The sequence below is a fragment of the Danio aesculapii genome, chromosome 3 (assembly GCF_903798145.1).
Source record: "Danio aesculapii chromosome 3, fDanAes4.1, whole genome shotgun sequence".
Lineage (NCBI taxonomy): Eukaryota > Metazoa > Chordata > Actinopteri > Cypriniformes > Danionidae > Danio > Danio aesculapii.
This window is the reverse complement of record NC_079437.1, coordinates 17,122,634-17,138,974: the sequence shown is the minus strand read 5'-3', so window position 1 is coordinate 17,138,974 and position 16,341 is coordinate 17,122,634. Positions and strand designations below refer to the sequence as shown.

Here is a 16,341-nt window from a genome sequence, read left to right as displayed (position 1 = left end):
GTCTGTTTAAAACCCACCAAAAAGCCTAATTTTAGGCTACACTACAGTCAATATTATTATTTTACATTTATTTGTAAGCCTGGTGCGGTTTAAAATGCGTTTCACTTCTTGTCCTTGCTTTATCCATCAAAATAATAATATTTTTTACGTTTTAATCAGTTATGGCCTTTTTATATATATATATATATATATATATATATATATATATATATATATATATATATATATATATATATATATATATATATATATATATATATATATAGACTGAGAATGTTAATGAAAGTCTATGAGGGGGTGCATTTTGCGGCAGGAGAGCGTTTCTCGGCACAACTGTTCTCGATGTTGATTAGCTGAGACGCGTTCGAAAGCCGTTGAAAACAATTCACACCTGTGACCTCATTATTAATCTGTACGTTAATTTTGCGTGTTTGTCAGTGTCAAGTATGCATTTTAGCTAAATAATTGTTATTTATTTATTTAAAGAATAAATATCGACCCCTACTAGCTTTATATCTGCTCATTCACCGATGATTATTGACACTCCAGCCCTCCAACCCGTCGAAGAAACTCTTTTGAAGTGGCATGTAAGTGTGGAAATCTCTTTTCTCTTACACACAAACGAGTCTCCGTAACGTCGAGGCAAGAATTCAAAAGTTTTATTTTTAAGATAACATTATATAAAAGTATTATTACATGTATAGACCATTTTGAGGGATGTAAACAAAAACAATGGTCCCAACATATTTCCAGTTTTTACATTTTTAATTTCTGTAGCTTCCGAAAATCTAAAAAGAGCCACATATTGATTAAATAATGTTAGGATAGCTGTTTTAACATTTAAGTTATGATTGCCTCTTATCTTCCAAACGTGGATAAGTATTTTTATTATCTGAGATTAATTTAGCTCAAGATGCTAACCACCAGGTTTCTAGGGTATTCTAGGTGGTGTCAAAGAAGCAAAAAAGCAAATCTACGCCTTTGGATCATAGACTGTAAAAAATAGGATAGGATACTGCTGCGGATACGCACATCGATATAGCATCATTTTTATGACACTATAACAATAATAAATACTTTTTACATTACTGTGACCTTTTATTGGGTAATTTAATAGATAACATAAATAATACTCGGTACAACTTCTGTTTTTACATTACTGTGACGGTTGGGTTAGACGTTAATAAAATACAAAAATGGGAAATATAATAAATAATATAAATAATAGTGTCCGGCCGCGGACACAGAGGAATCCAGAAGAGTGCCCTGGTCACATACATTAGAGTAGATTGATAAATATGGTCTTATTTTACAGAGAACCCTCTCAAGTTTACGATGCATATTACATATTTTTGTTGATTGCATTTTAAGGTTTTATTTGCCTTTTTTTACGATCTGATTGGTTCATGTTCTTTCACAAGGTTTCACTTTATTCCACTAGGTGGCAGTAAAGTGTTTTTTAAATCTTGTTTTAAACAAAATAAAAAGTTTCTGTCTTATAAAATGACAAGACAAACAAGCTTTATTGGCCTGGATGCTGGTATTTAAGCACAATTTTCCCCCAAACAAATATATTATTTGATTAATAGATGTATTCAATATAAAAATAAATCTCTTCTTCCAAAATTGGTATGAAAATGATATTGTATTCGTTAGGCAACTTATAAATTTAAATTATAATTTATGGTAATTTATTATCTTACAGTGAATTTTTAGATAAATTTGATTTTCCAGTTAGTCCAAAGAAGTATGCTATTGTATTTGATGCCATGTCTCAACAGCGTCTTCATTTTATAAGAGAGTATGGAATTTAATTTTTAGACGGAAAATGTGTTAAAGAAAACCTTTTTTAGGAGATACTGATATTATTAAACAAAGTTAGAATAATAAATACGCATACCGCGAGTAACCACACACACGGGCTCGAGTGGAGCTTCACGAAGCATGAAATTGGAGTGGCTCCACTCGTACCGTCGGAATTGTACTCAGCTTGGTTAAGTACAAACAGCAACACGGAGAAAACTGACAACACTGAGAGAGAACCGAGGAGCTTTATAAGAATGCTGATCGAATGTTTAGAACGCGACGTCACTGGCTGAGAATGACGTCAATCTCGTTATAAGTGCTGATGAGTTTAAATTGACAACAGCAATAGAAACCACCAAAGGAACCCATATGCACATATATTGGGTCATTCCAATGGTTTTCAAAAATATGTACATGCCGCATTTTCTTCCGTTTTTCAGCCAGTTTCTTGAACTTTTCCCTTTGAGAGGAAAAGCCTTTGGAGTTCTATAAAAGCTGCTCGGCATTTCTTATATATATACATACATACATGCATACATACAGTTGAAGTCAGAATGATTAGCCCACCTTTGATTTTTTTTTTTTTCTTTCTCTTTTTTTAAAATATTTCCCAAATGATGTTTAACAGAGAGTATTTCTTATATTCACAGTATTTCTTATATTTTTTTCTTCTGGAGAAAGTCTTATTTGTTTTATTTCAGCTAGAATAAAAGCAGTTTTTAATTTTTTTATAAATATTTTAAGGCAAAAATGATTAGCCCCTTTAAGCTACATTTTTTCCCATAGTCTACAGAACAAATCATGGTTATACAATAACTTGCCAAATTACCCTAACCTGCCTAGTTAACCAAATTAACCTAGTTAAGCATTTAAATGTCACTAAGCTGTTTAAAAGTGTCTTGAAAAATAATTCGAAATTAATTCATAAATGCATTTATGAAGAAAAAGCTTTGTTATGGATGTGACCGATGTGAAATTGCCACTTGTGTGACTTTGGTAAATTAAATAAAATTGCTTAAACACTGACAGAGACATTTTTGAGTATTTTTAAAGCGCTGTAAAATACAAGCCTACACAAAAAACGCAGAAATGGCAAGGCAAGGTTGACATGTGCATGGAATTGCTGATATAAATATAAATAAATAAATAAATAAATAAATAAATATATATCTCACATCACGTTTTAATGCCTGGATTAAATCTAGCTGTATTTATAAACACAAAACAAAGAGCTGTGTATATTTACATTAAGACTTTATTCAGTTTGAACACTAATTATTATTAAATCTTCTTGTTACTTTTGATGACAAAAAGTGCAAGATCAGCAAAAAAACAATTAAAACTAAATCAAGAAGAAAAAAAAGCTGAAACCAGTACGCATTGCTCAATATTTTCTACATTCAGAATCATCCGGACACAGCAAAATAAATGCAATTTTTTTTTATCATGGACACAAAAATACACCAAATATATCTTTGCTGGAACACCTCGTTTTGTTCATAAGATCCCATAACATCTTTAAAAATAATTAACTTTTGATTCACAAAATAAAACATTGCACATCAATACAAACACTCTGAAATAAAACTATCATTTACCACATATCATAACCTGGATTCTCGCGAAAGCTGAAATTGCCCAAAATGAAAACTTACATACTGTATGTAAATTTTACCTACAGCACAGATCTGGTACCTTTAAATGCAAATCAATGGCATAAATGTATTCTTTCAAAGACAAAAACATTGGAAATAATGTTTTTTGATTGATCTATTGCTTACAACAATGAATTACATTGTTTTACAGGAAAACATTCTTGTGTATTGCTTATTTAAGATGATACGCTGTCCTAAGAAAAAAAAGAAGATCTGGAAATAAACAGCTGAATAATTGTGCTTTTGCTATAAACGAAGCATATACTGTATGTAAAAACTAATGGAGTTTGCGCATGTGTGTCTGACTTCCTGTTGTGGTTGATGAAACGAGTGTGTAAAAGTTTAGTGGTAATGACCATCACAAACACAATTCTGAAAGCTCAATTCTTCGGGACTCTAAAGCCGTCCTTCTCCTTGCGGATACTTCTCATGGCTTCAATCGGGTCACTGGTGCCAGCGTGCTCCAGTACTGACTTCTCTCTGAAACACAAACAATAGATAGACATAATGCAGAAAATGTTTTACATGTATATATTAGTGCTGGTCAAAGAATAATTGCATCCATAATGAAATTTTGTATTGGTATAATATATGTATGTGTGCTGTGTATATTTATTATGTATTTACAAATACACGCACACATGCATGCATATATATTTGAGAAAACATTCTATATTTAGATTTATACAACAGTTCTGTCTTGTTCTTGAATCTGATTGGCTGATAGCCGTGCGATATTCTGCAATAACAGCACTTGTACAGCCTCTTTACCCTTTTGTATTACTCCGCCCACATAGAGCGACAGCAGATCAAAAAACTCACTACAGTTTGACAAATATTGCAGCTGTTGGACAACATAATGTACTTTTAAGGCTTTTTTTAGATTAAATTGCAACTATGCAGTTTATTTATAAAGATAGTGGCAATTTTAAATATTTATAATTTCGGAGATACAGCATGTTGGGATCCATCAGCCTGTCATACTGAGCAGAGCAAAGGCGGTTAATGCTCCGTCACAAGATGGCGACAGACCGCATTATAAGCCCTTAGGGGACTTCAAGAACTCTATACTAGCTCTAAAGTTACGTTTGTGAATTGGCAATGGTTCCTGATGTTTTAAGCTCAGCTGCAGATGTAAATGAACGGCGGAAGAAAGTAGTTCCTCTTACATAAGGATTTTGAGATTTTGAGACCAAAGTCTTTTTTAAATCTTAATTAATTGTTTGTTTACTTTACCTGCTTTTGTAATGTTCATGTACTAAATCACATTATTATCATATACTAATGCTGTATTTAAAAATAAAATAATACAAGATAAATAATTGAATAAGATTTCAGAATTTTACTCAAATTTAGTTACTTTTAATGATATTTTTAATTATATTAATTGGTAATATATATTTTTAAAGGAAATAAATAACTTTTAATTATATTTCATGTTTAAAAATGGTAAATGATTTGAATGAAAAAAAAAATCATAAATAATTTGATATATACTTTTTTCAAGTTCAACCATTATATTTGTAATAGTAATTACATTCTCTGTGATCTCATTTGTAAAGAAAGATGATGGCTGTGTCCGAAATCGCATACTTCCATACTATATAGTACGCTAAAAACAGTATGCGAGCCGAGTAGTATGTCCGAACTCATAGAAGTCAAAACGCAGTATGTAAGAAGTACCCGGATGACCTACTACTTCTGGCAAGATTCTGAAGTGCACATCCGATGGACGCTATGCACAGTGAGCGAGTTCATGAATAGGAGTGAAGCGACGCAACTGATGTAGCTAGGTCATGTGATCATGACAAATTGGCGGATGTAGTATGTCCGAGTTCCATTCATACTGTATACAACGTACTTCTCCAACAGTTGAGTAGTACATTTAAATTCAAATGCAGTAACTACGGAGTAGGCGATATTGGATGCAGCCGATGTCAGAGAGTTGATATGGGAATGATTTGAACCATACATTACCTTACTCTCATGAAGGGGTTAAATGTGAACTCTTCGGCCACTGTAGATGGAATAGTTGGCTCTCCGTTATCATATTTCTCCTAATCCGCATAAGACAAGGTTATTCAAACACCTGTGCTACGATAACTAAATGTAAATGTATGTCAAAGAAGAGTTCGACACCTTGGCCCATGATAACTTTGTCCGGATGGCCTCGTTATTTGGCTCAACGTGTCGTGCAAACTTCAGATTGTTGATGGTGTATTCATGACCACAGTACACACGCTGTAACACAACATATAAAGCCGGGTCAAAATATAGACACTGTTCAGGACAGCCAATGAAGACCAACATTCAGAAGTATTACAATGGAAACTGGAATTATTGACTACTCGATTCAGCAATTCAGAATATCTTTATCTAAATATCAAAATTTATTGGTGTTTTCATTGAAATAACATTTGTTTTGTCTTACAGACATTTGAATAAATATATGTACTAGCAAAACAAAACAGTTTTGGTTGTAAAATAGATGATGTCAACGGGATGTCACTGTTTAAACTCGTCTTTCTCCAACCAGGAGTATGCAAACTTGCATTATCCCATTTTGCCAACGGTTTTGCTCTATGGCAGGGCTATTCAATTAGTTTATCATGAGGGCCAGTTCATGAAAAGCATCCCAAAAGAGGGACTGGAGAGATACAACTTGCAATGTGAGTGATGACACAACAGCATATAAGAGCCCATATGCTGTATTTTTGCTCCTTAAGACACCCACGTTGTATTTTTCTACATTAAAATGTTAATATATTGTATTTTGAAACTACATAATATCAGTGCATTGTACAATTTTTTTTTTTTTTTTTTACAAACATTTAAATGTATTTCAAAGCACAACAAAAGCAGTGCATTGCTTAAGTAGGCTTCTTCTACATTCAGACACATTCATATGTTATGTTTTGAACTGGATAACAATCATGTATGCAACAATTGTAGATTTTGGTTGTACGATTATATAGTCTGAAGAATAATCATGGTTATACGGTTGTGTAAATTTAAGCTTTATATTAGCTAAGTATTTAGATTAACTGTTGTTATCATCTGCGTTCAAACATGCATAATAATTTTAATAATTCGTCAGACATATCTTTTGTATATATTGCACTGAAAGCCACGTACAACTCTCACCGCTACAGCGTGAGACGTTTTCTACTCGGTGGTCTGTGGATCGCTCCGCTTGCGCACGCATATTGACATATATTCTTACATTGGAACTAACGAACTTGCGCATGGAAAAGACGCGATATGTCTCGTGATATGTTTCGCGATATGCGATATGTTTAAACTAGCACACAGGTGGCATAACTTCGTTTAGTTGCAGCAGTTTTGTTCCGTGCAACAGAAACGTGGCGTAATATAAAAGAGATGCATTTTAAATAACGGTCATATTAAAAAAACAAGCAGGGGGGCCAGTTGTAGGGGGGGGGGGGGTGTCTGGGGGGGGGGTCATTCAAAACTCCCAGATAAAAGGGTTTAAATTTTGCTGACATTTTACACATTCAAACAGCTTTATAACCTGCTACATGAAAGGTAAAATTTGAAAAAGCATAATAGGGGCACTTTAGACGATCTGTAATTTTTTTTGCACACATACTTCAGGTTAGATGCAGAAAATGTTACCGTTTCTGGTGGAAGTCGGCCTAAAACCTCAATTAGAGCTCTGTACATCTCATCAGCGGTGCCTTCAAAAAACTTCCCGCAGCCAGCCACGAACAGAGTATCACCTGTTTGTAATGTGAACAGAACAAGGAAAAGCTGCTTGTTAAAGGACTTGTTAAACCATGTTAAGGCTACAGTATACTTCAAAGAAAGTTCATAAAAGAACTTCGAAAAGGCCGACTGACAGCAAACTCTCTGACAGGAGGTGGGGTTTTAAATGCGTCACGCTTCTTGAGTGTACTGCTAAACACGACATTGGCCCTCTCTAGTGAGAAGTGTCCCATGGTATGTTACATTGCTTTATATTTGCCGCGGACAGACACCGAATGAAACATTGTTTACAACTTTCTCAGATGTGGCACAATGCGGTTGTGCTTTTCAACTGGTCTATGAAATTCTCCGCGAGTGATAGTACAGGTGCGGATACAGCTGTACCAGCTCTGTTACTCAACCGTGTAATGTATTCATGCTTCTAACTTGGTGTTGTTGTGCTGGATATTTTTCTCCTGTCTGATTTTTGAACTCCAAGAATACTGAGCATGTCTAAGAAGACGGAGTTCCAGAACACACTTATGGACTAATGGCAGCTCAAAGGTGTTTAGTATGGAGCCAGATCGGTCTCAAAAAGAATACAATTACAAAATAAAATTCATACATGCATGGCACAATTCATATTTACAAAATGCAATTTATAAATACACGTGTAAAAATCATGAACATTTTCTCCAAATAAATAGGATGTGTATTTTTGAATCGTGTTTTGAATTGATGAATTGAATTTGCGTATGTATGAATTGTTTTAAAATTACAAATTGGATTTGTGTATTTTTGATTTGTGTTTTGAATTGATGAATTGGATTGTATTTATGAATTGTGTTTGGACTTTACGAATTGTATTTGTGTATTTTTTTTTATTGTGTTTTGAATTTACAAACTGAATTTGTGTAATTTTGAATCGCGTTTAAAATTTTACGAATTGGATTTGTGTATTTTTCAGTCGTGTTTTGAATTGAGGAATTGGATTTGTGTATTTTTCAGTCGTGTTTTGAATTGAGGAATTGGATTTGTGTATTTTTGAGTCGTGTTTTGAATTGAGGAATTGGATTTGTGTATTTTTCAGTCGTGTTTTGAATTGAGGAATTGGATTTGTGTATTTTTGAATTGTGTTTTGAATTTTGTCAGGAAAAAGGATTTTTTTCTTACATTTTTGTCTCTTTATCTTTGGATTTGTGTATTTTTTTTTAATCGTGTTTTGTATTGACTAATTGTATTTGTGTATGTTTGAATCGTGTTTTGAATTACGAATGTTTGAATTGTGTTTTGAATTTACAAATGTTTGAATTGAGAAACCCTAAGTGTCTATATGTCACGCACACAAAAAAAAAGTCTTAAAGGGCAATCAATTCAAGTAAAAGTCCTTAATGTTGCATAATTATTATTTCCTTAGCATACAGTTCTGTTAAAACATCTGGGGTCAGGAAATTTCCTTTTATTTTGGAAATAATTAAAAAGAACTATTATATTACTTAAGAGTAAACGTAAAGACATACAGATTTCTAATTTCATCTAAATGCTTTTTTTTACTTTATCAAATAATGTTGAATAAAATGTATGGCAGTTTCCATCAAAAAAAACAACAACAACAACAACCCATTTTTAACCCAGGATAAAATCCTAAAACATGTTTCAGGATCATCTGACACTGAAGACTGAAGTACAGCTCTAAATGACAGGAATAAATATTAAATTGCATAAAAAACTTTTAAAAAATCAAGTAACCTGCAATGCAGTTGCATTATATACGCCAGCGCACTGATCACTAGACTATCAGTGACCACATATTGCTGTATTTTTGCTAGAATAAGTAAAAAACAATGTTCGAAAATGAGTGTATGTAAAACATACGTCTTACCCGTAAACACAGCTGGTGCTTCAGTGCTGTTTTCTTTTGTTACAAAATAGCAGATGTGACCGCTGGTGTGACACGGTGTAAACAAACACTTTACATTCAGAGAGCCCACCTGAAATGAACCAAAAAATAATAATTTATCACGAAAATGAAAATAATATGATCATCAAGGCTGCATGTATTTGATTAAAACACAGTCAGAACTGCAATTTTGTAAATTATGAAGTATTATGAATTATGACTTTAAGGAATTTTGAAATGATTTTATTTCTCTGAACATAAGAGCTGATTTTTCAGATTCACTCCTGCAATCTTCAGTGTCACATGATCCTTCCTAGTATTATCAGTGTTGAAAGGAGGCTTTGTACTTTAATCGTGTTCCAGCAAAACATCATCACAAGCGGCCAAGGCAGGCTCAGCGATCACTCACTGTGAATGAAACAACTGTTTTTTGTAGTACAGATATGTGCAATACATCATTCAAAACTGTAAAAGGTTTACGTTCATTTGTGTCCTTGAACAAGAATGGGTGTTTGAGGAGGAGTTGTGATCCACTTCAAATGCTGACCAATGTATTCCCTCCCCAAAACAAAACCATCTTCCTTTATGAATATAAAATAAAAGAAATGCTAGAGCGTATTTTTCCTCCCACACCACATGTGCATGATGCGTCTCTGTTGTTATTGTTGTTATAATTATATGTTTGTTTCATTTTTTATATATATATATATATATATATATATATATATATATATATATATATATATATATATATATATATATATATATATATATATATATATATATATATATATATATATATATATATATATAAATAAAATGAAACAAACATCACAAACTGTCATATGGCATTCAGTAGCTATCCGAAGCATGAAGTGACCAGGTGTAAACAGCCCTTAAAATGCCTTGTCACTTTTAATGAACTTACTGCCTCGTCGCAGACTTAAATTCACCTTAACCCCAAACGTTTGAACAGTGGCACTTGTAATATCAATCTGGCTTACTTTAAAAGTGTTGTAGTGTGTGACTTTCTGAGTTAAAGCTCCGACTCGATCATCTCCGCCGTACACTGTCAGTCCCGGCATGAGCTTCACCAGCTTCTCATTTCCTCCAGCATGATCCCTGCAGGTTATCAAACATCTGCTCTGAATCCTTTTGCATATTGGCTTCATGTGCAGCAAATAACAGTTGTTTTATTTAGTTATTTATTTAGCTGTGCCTTTACTGAATGAGCACCGTGCTACGTCCGACAGATAGCACTAGTATGTCTTTCTTTTCCCTTTTCATTTCTTTAAAACCTGTTTTAACACATTATAATCATGTTTACAGTCATTTTTATTCTCTTATACTTGTATGTTGTTTCTTTTATTCTTGTTTATGTAAAGGACTTCAAATTACCATTTGTGTATGAAATGTGCTATATAAATAAACTTGCCTTGCATTTATTTATTGCCACATTAGCATCTTATGGCAATTCCATGGCCAGATTATGAAGACCCCGAATGATGTGATGGTGGGGGGAAAAAGGGTGGGAGAAAAATAAACTGAATGATAGGAATTTTTTTTTTTAAGTTTTTGCGTTCCCTCGCAAAACTGTTTTTCCACAAACACTTCCTGTTCACTTCATACATGTAACATGTCAACTCTCCTGTTTTTGCCGGGTTTCTCACGTATTTTACCATTCTATTCCGCTATTATCCTATCATTAAATATTTTCCCATATATTTTTAATCTTGGAGGCACTCTCAAATTAAAATAAAAATATCTGCATTCACTCTCTTTGCATTAAAACTGTGCATTGATCGATCATCAAACTTCATACACAATCTCTGAATCAGTCAGTGCATGTTTAAGCGCTAACTGACGGACGCGCTCCGTATTATAAAATGATCTTAGATCAGCTTCTGTACACTTCATTTAGAGTGACACTTCTATTATCAAACAAGTGAAGAGCAGCAAATAAATCTCTGGTTGTGTTTTGTTTGATAACTGAGGTGTCACTGTAAGAATACACAGTATTGCTCTATAATGAGAGCATTTTATTACTTTAGTAACTGTTTGTGCTCATTCAAGTGAAAATTAGTTGTGTTTAAAATAAAAACATGCAGGACAGACATGTTTACTTATTATTAAGTGTATTAGTCTGTTTACATGTACCCGAATCCCAAAGTGTCCTGCACTTTAGCTCCTCTTTAAATGGCATGAACAGAAGCTGATCCGGGATCAGTTTATCATATGGAGCGCGTCCGTCAGTCAGCGCTTATACATGCATTCACTGACTCAGAGGTTGTGTTTGAAGAGCGATGATCAACGCACAACTTCAATGGAAAGAACGTGAATGCAGACATTTTCATATTAATGTCAGCACGCTTTCAAGATTTAAAATATGGGAAAATATTTAATGATAGGATGATAGAGGGATAGAATGGTAAAATACAGGAGAATCTCGGCAAAAACGGGAGGGTTGACATGTATGAAGTGAACAGGAAGTGTTGGTGGAAAAACCATTTAGAGAGATAACGCAAAACATCTTTGCGAGGAATGCGAAAGCTTAAAATATATTTTCCTATCACTCTCCTTTTTTTTTTCTCCCACTCATTTTATTCTCCCACCCAGTTTTTTTTTCCCCTTCCACCCTTTTTTCCCCACTATCACGTCCCTTCCAGGTCTCCGTACAAGATCAATATACATAAAAACATCAAATGATAAGAACAACTTCATATTTCAATAAGAGATAATACACAAACAAATCTATAAACAGAAATAAATGAATAAAATGATCAAATGATGTACATTAAAAGTGAATAAATATGATTTTTCAATTCAATATTTGATAAATAACATAAAATCCCTCTTTAAAAACATCCATCAAAGTGTTTTCATTATAAAAATCATGCCTTAAACTCCCATTCTACTAAAATATGTTTTTTGTTGAGAGCATCCTGACGGTAATTACTTAATTAGTTAAGTTTACCAGTGATGGTGAGTGGTCATGACAGTTTTGAGCTTCACACCGTGCTTTTTGACTGCATCCACAACCTGGAAATAAATGACAATTGTGATTTAAGTGCAATGCAATGTGTGATGTATGATACATGTAGACAAATGTTCATACTTTTTGTGGCTCAACAGGGTCGACTATGGCAGCTTCTTTCGTTTCTTCATCGATGAGGAGGTACATGTAGTTGTCAGTGAGAGCAGGTAGCAGTTCCACCTTCATGTCGGATTGTTCCACCAGAGAGGATTTCCGAAACACGGAGTGAAACAAGGCTGTGGGGACTTCAAAACAAAGATACAGGTTCAGTGCATGTTCATGACCAAAAAAAAATGCATTTGCAGAATTCACTTTTTTTGTGGAAAACGTGCTGTAGATTACAATAAATATGGTTTAAACCAGAGATGCCCAAACTAGGGCCTGCGGGCTAAAGTTGGTCCAGTCGGTCCTTTGATTTGGCCCACCATTCCATCTGAGAAGAGATGGAGAACGATGGGGATGGTTTAGAGACTGTAATTTCTAATTTAACATAACTTTTTGTTTGTTTGTTTTATTGCTAAGCTACTAAAGCTATTGCAAATTAAATGTTTCAATTAAATTAATCAGATTTGTTTTAAATGTACATACTGTCAACCGACAGAGATATCTGTGAGCAAATGAAGGCAAAGGCAGATTCTGCTTGACTAATGTATTGAGGATTGAACTCCATGTGATTGTTTTAATTGCAATAAGTTATAATAAAAATATAATTATATATTCTGCATTAGTTAATACGATTTAAAGTAGTGTTTTCAGTTTATTCGTGAAATAATATAAAATAAGTTAGGAAATTACTTGGAATAGCTTGGTATATTTACCTTTGGCCCACGGCTCATATGAAAAAGTTTGGGCACCCCTGGTTTAAACTAATTTTAATTTAAAAAATAATCTTGTTTTTCATGTTGACATAACATTATTTAGCTTGTTTTAAAGAAAAACACTAATTTGGCATTTAATTCTTTTAAATAAGATTAAGAATACTGTATGTGCCAAAATTAAGTGTTTTTTCCCTTAAAACAAGCTAAATAATCTGTCAATGGGATAAGTAAAATAATCTTGTTTTTGGTTTTGACAAAACCATTTTGCTTACCCCATTGGCAGATTATTTAGCTTGTTTTAAGGAAAAACCTAGCTAATTTTGCCATGTTATTTCTTATAATAAGACTATATATATCTTTTGCTTGTCTAGAAAATGCTTCTTGATTTAAGATTTCTTTAGATATCTGGACTAGAATCTGCACAAAATAATCTAGGTAATAAAATTGTTTTACCAAGTCAAATTTGAGACTTTTTAAGAAAAATTTCATTATGAATTATCATGAATTATTTTTGATTTAGTGAAAGAAAGAACTACAACACTGTGGAATCAAAACAAACAAAGCATTTTAAATAAGTAGCGTTCAATTTTATTACCCGTTTAAAGTGGTTTAGGAACTACAACACAACACTTTTTAACATTTAAGATATTTTAAGGCCTAAAATTTTTATTTTGAAATTGCAGCCATTTTAGGACTGCAGAAACCCTATATAAAGAGGGAGAAAAAAAATCTCTCATTTGGGTTATAGTGGTCAAGCTTCATAGACTTTCTACATTAATAGTACATTTTTAGTCATGAAGTAACAATTACTAGAGTAACTGGAGTATTTTATACAACCAACAGTTCATGTGCTACGTTTCTAACCTCTAATCTGAACAAAGATTAAAAATCTGTGGTATTTTTGTGTTTATGTGTGTGTTGAAGAACAAGGGTATTTCTAACCAAGTCTGCATTTATTTAGTAAAAATACAGAACTACTATATATAAATATAATATAAGTATTATACAATAAAGTAACTATAATTATATATACATTATTTTATGGAGACCATGAAATATTTTTAGGGATTTTTTCTTTGATTAGTTGAACGTATAAAAAGAACAGTATTTAATGCATTATATAGTTAATGCTTACAATAAACACCCCCCACACTCCTCTAACTTATACTCCTCACAATCACTGCACTATTTAACATTTGCACATTTAAAGTTTGCACATATTCATTGCACTGATTCATTTACTTGAACTGTACATACCCACAGCACATGGACATTTGTAATTATGTTTATCTATCTGCACACTTCTGCTATTGATAGTATCCTGTACATATATTCATTTATTGTAAATCTGTTCATAGCTAATACAACCTGTATATAATGTTGATAGTACATCCATCTGTAAATATCACCATAGTTTTTCTATAACTGCACTTTATAACTTATACCTGTATCCTGCACTTGCTGCTATTGCACTGCTGGTTAGACCTAAACTGCATTTCGTTGCCTTGTACTTGTACATGTACATGTGTAATGACAATAAACTTGAATCTAATCTAATCTAATCTAATAATGCATATTACTGCATAAAGCAAAAAATCTAATAAGCATTTACATGTTACTAATTTAAAACTTTTGAACAAAATATTTAAATATGAAATGCTTACATATTAACATTATGCTAAACTTTTACATATTAAATGACACAACAACATGGCTATGTTTATCAAAACTTATCCACACGCAAAATGGTGCCCACTAGTGTATATTTCAATCATCTTCATCAATAATTTACCTAGTTTATATTTTGGACAATTCATATGTTCAAATTGATAACGCCTCAATATGCCAATGCAATGTCTCTCTTCACAGTGCATTTGATTCAATGTCTTAAAATAATTCATCACAGATATGACCGCAAAACTCGTCTGTAAACACAAAAGTGAGATTTAATAAAACTTGAGTTGCACAACATCGAACAAACAGAAAGCGCGCTGTGTGTTTACATGACGTCACTCTTAACGCACAGCACATACAGCGTTACATTCATTCTACTATATATATATATAACACGATAGCTGTGATCATGCGTGTGCATTAAAACATGTCATGCTTGATGACGTATGCCAACAGATAAGATGATGTAACTCTTCCCAGTACAGGGAAACACTGTTCAACTCGATCAAAACATAGAAGCGCGACTCTGCGAATACAGTAAATGTTCAATGACAGCGCTCATATGCTGATGGATATCGACCAGTGTGCTATTATGATGAAGATCTAGGTGTAAACATACCGAATTTCTGCGATAAAGCTCCGAGGACTCCGACGGTGCAGGCGCTCACGGCCAGCGACCTGAACCACATAGCAGGACTCCAGCTGTCTGACAGGACGGCCAGCGCTCGGAGGAAGAGGAAAGGCTGATTTTTACACTCAAAACCTGCCCACTTTTTCACTTTGACCCCTCGCTTAACCAATCCTGTACGGAGGAGTGTCTCGCGCGTGCTCTGGCGTGTATGTGGTTATTTACTACAGATCCTACTATGGTGAAGGCTGCTCGTGCTTTACTTATGGTGACGCGGACATCACATGATCTATTTAATATTCAAGAAACAAATGCATTTTATGTTTACCCTTTTCTGCTCCTTTTCTTTTCTTGTGTTTGCTTTTCAATGTTTTTTTCAATTTCATTTTTACAAGAGTGTTTGGGCGTCACGGTGGCACAGTTGTCAGCACGATCGCCTCACAGCAAGAAGGTCGCTGGTTCCAGCCTCAGCTGGGTCAGTTGGCGTTTCTGTGTGGAGTTTGCATGTTCTCCCGTGGGTTTCCTCCGGGTGCTCTGGTTTCCCAGAGAGCTTGCGTTATATTGAATTGGGTAAGCTAAATTGTCCGTAGTGTATGTGTGTGAATGAGTGAACCCAGTGATGGGTTGCAGTTGGAAGGGCATCTGCTGAATAAAACATATGCTGGTTCATTCCGCTGTGGCGACCCCAGATTGATAATGGGACTAAGCTGAAAAGAAATGAATGAATTATTCATGAGGGTGTTTTCATCTTAATTATATGTAGTTTTTTTCTTTGCTTGATAGAGCTTTTTAGGTAAAATGCCATATTTATTATTATTATTATTATTATTATTATTATTATTATTATTATTATTGTTTTCTTTTCAAATTAACATTTTGTTCCCAGAACTAGAGTAATAGACAATACATTTTACAAATTTGTTCCCCTTTTTTACTTAGTTTAATTTATGTTGTATTTTAGTTGTATGTATGTTGTATCCACATTTCAATAATCAATTTAATTTAACCTAAATTAGGCAATAAATTCTAAAAATATTCTAATCATTTAACCAAAATGAAATGACGAATAAAAAAATGTGCACTTACAATTTAGATGAAACAAGATCTTTTTTAAAATCAAA

General features: G+C 33.4%; 1 protein-coding gene across 1 annotated transcript; it reads right to left on the bottom strand.

Moving 5' to 3' along the window:
• Positions 1-3,043: 3,043 nt before the first annotated feature.
• On the bottom strand, positions 3,044-15,333 carry hagh (hydroxyacylglutathione hydrolase). Its single transcript, XM_056453276.1, has 9 exons — positions 15,212-15,333; positions 12,182-12,345; positions 12,041-12,105; positions 10,071-10,188; positions 9,049-9,157; positions 7,098-7,201; positions 5,601-5,702; positions 5,439-5,518; positions 3,044-3,941 (listed from the first exon to the last, which is right to left on the bottom strand). The coding sequence occupies exons 1-9, from the start codon at positions 15,279-15,281 to the stop codon at positions 3,842-3,844; spliced, it is 912 nt and encodes a 303-aa protein (XP_056309251.1). The 5' UTR covers positions 15,282-15,333; the 3' UTR covers positions 3,044-3,841.
• Positions 15,334-16,341: the final 1,008 nt, after the last annotated feature.

Excerpts from the sequence above, each read along its gene's own strand:
- hagh (XM_056453276.1), bottom strand. The coding sequence starts at position 15,281 with ATGTGGTTCAGGTCGCTGGCCGTGAGCGCCTGCACCGTCGGAGTCCTC. Across the intron at positions 10,189-12,040 it reads ATGACCACTCACCATCACTG|GGATCATGCTGGAGGAAATG; the intron begins GTAAACTTAACT and ends GATAACCTGCAG. Across the intron at positions 9,158-10,070 it reads CACACTACAACACTTTTAAA|GTGGGCTCTCTGAATGTAAA; the intron begins GTAAGCCAGATT and ends GGTTCATTTCAG.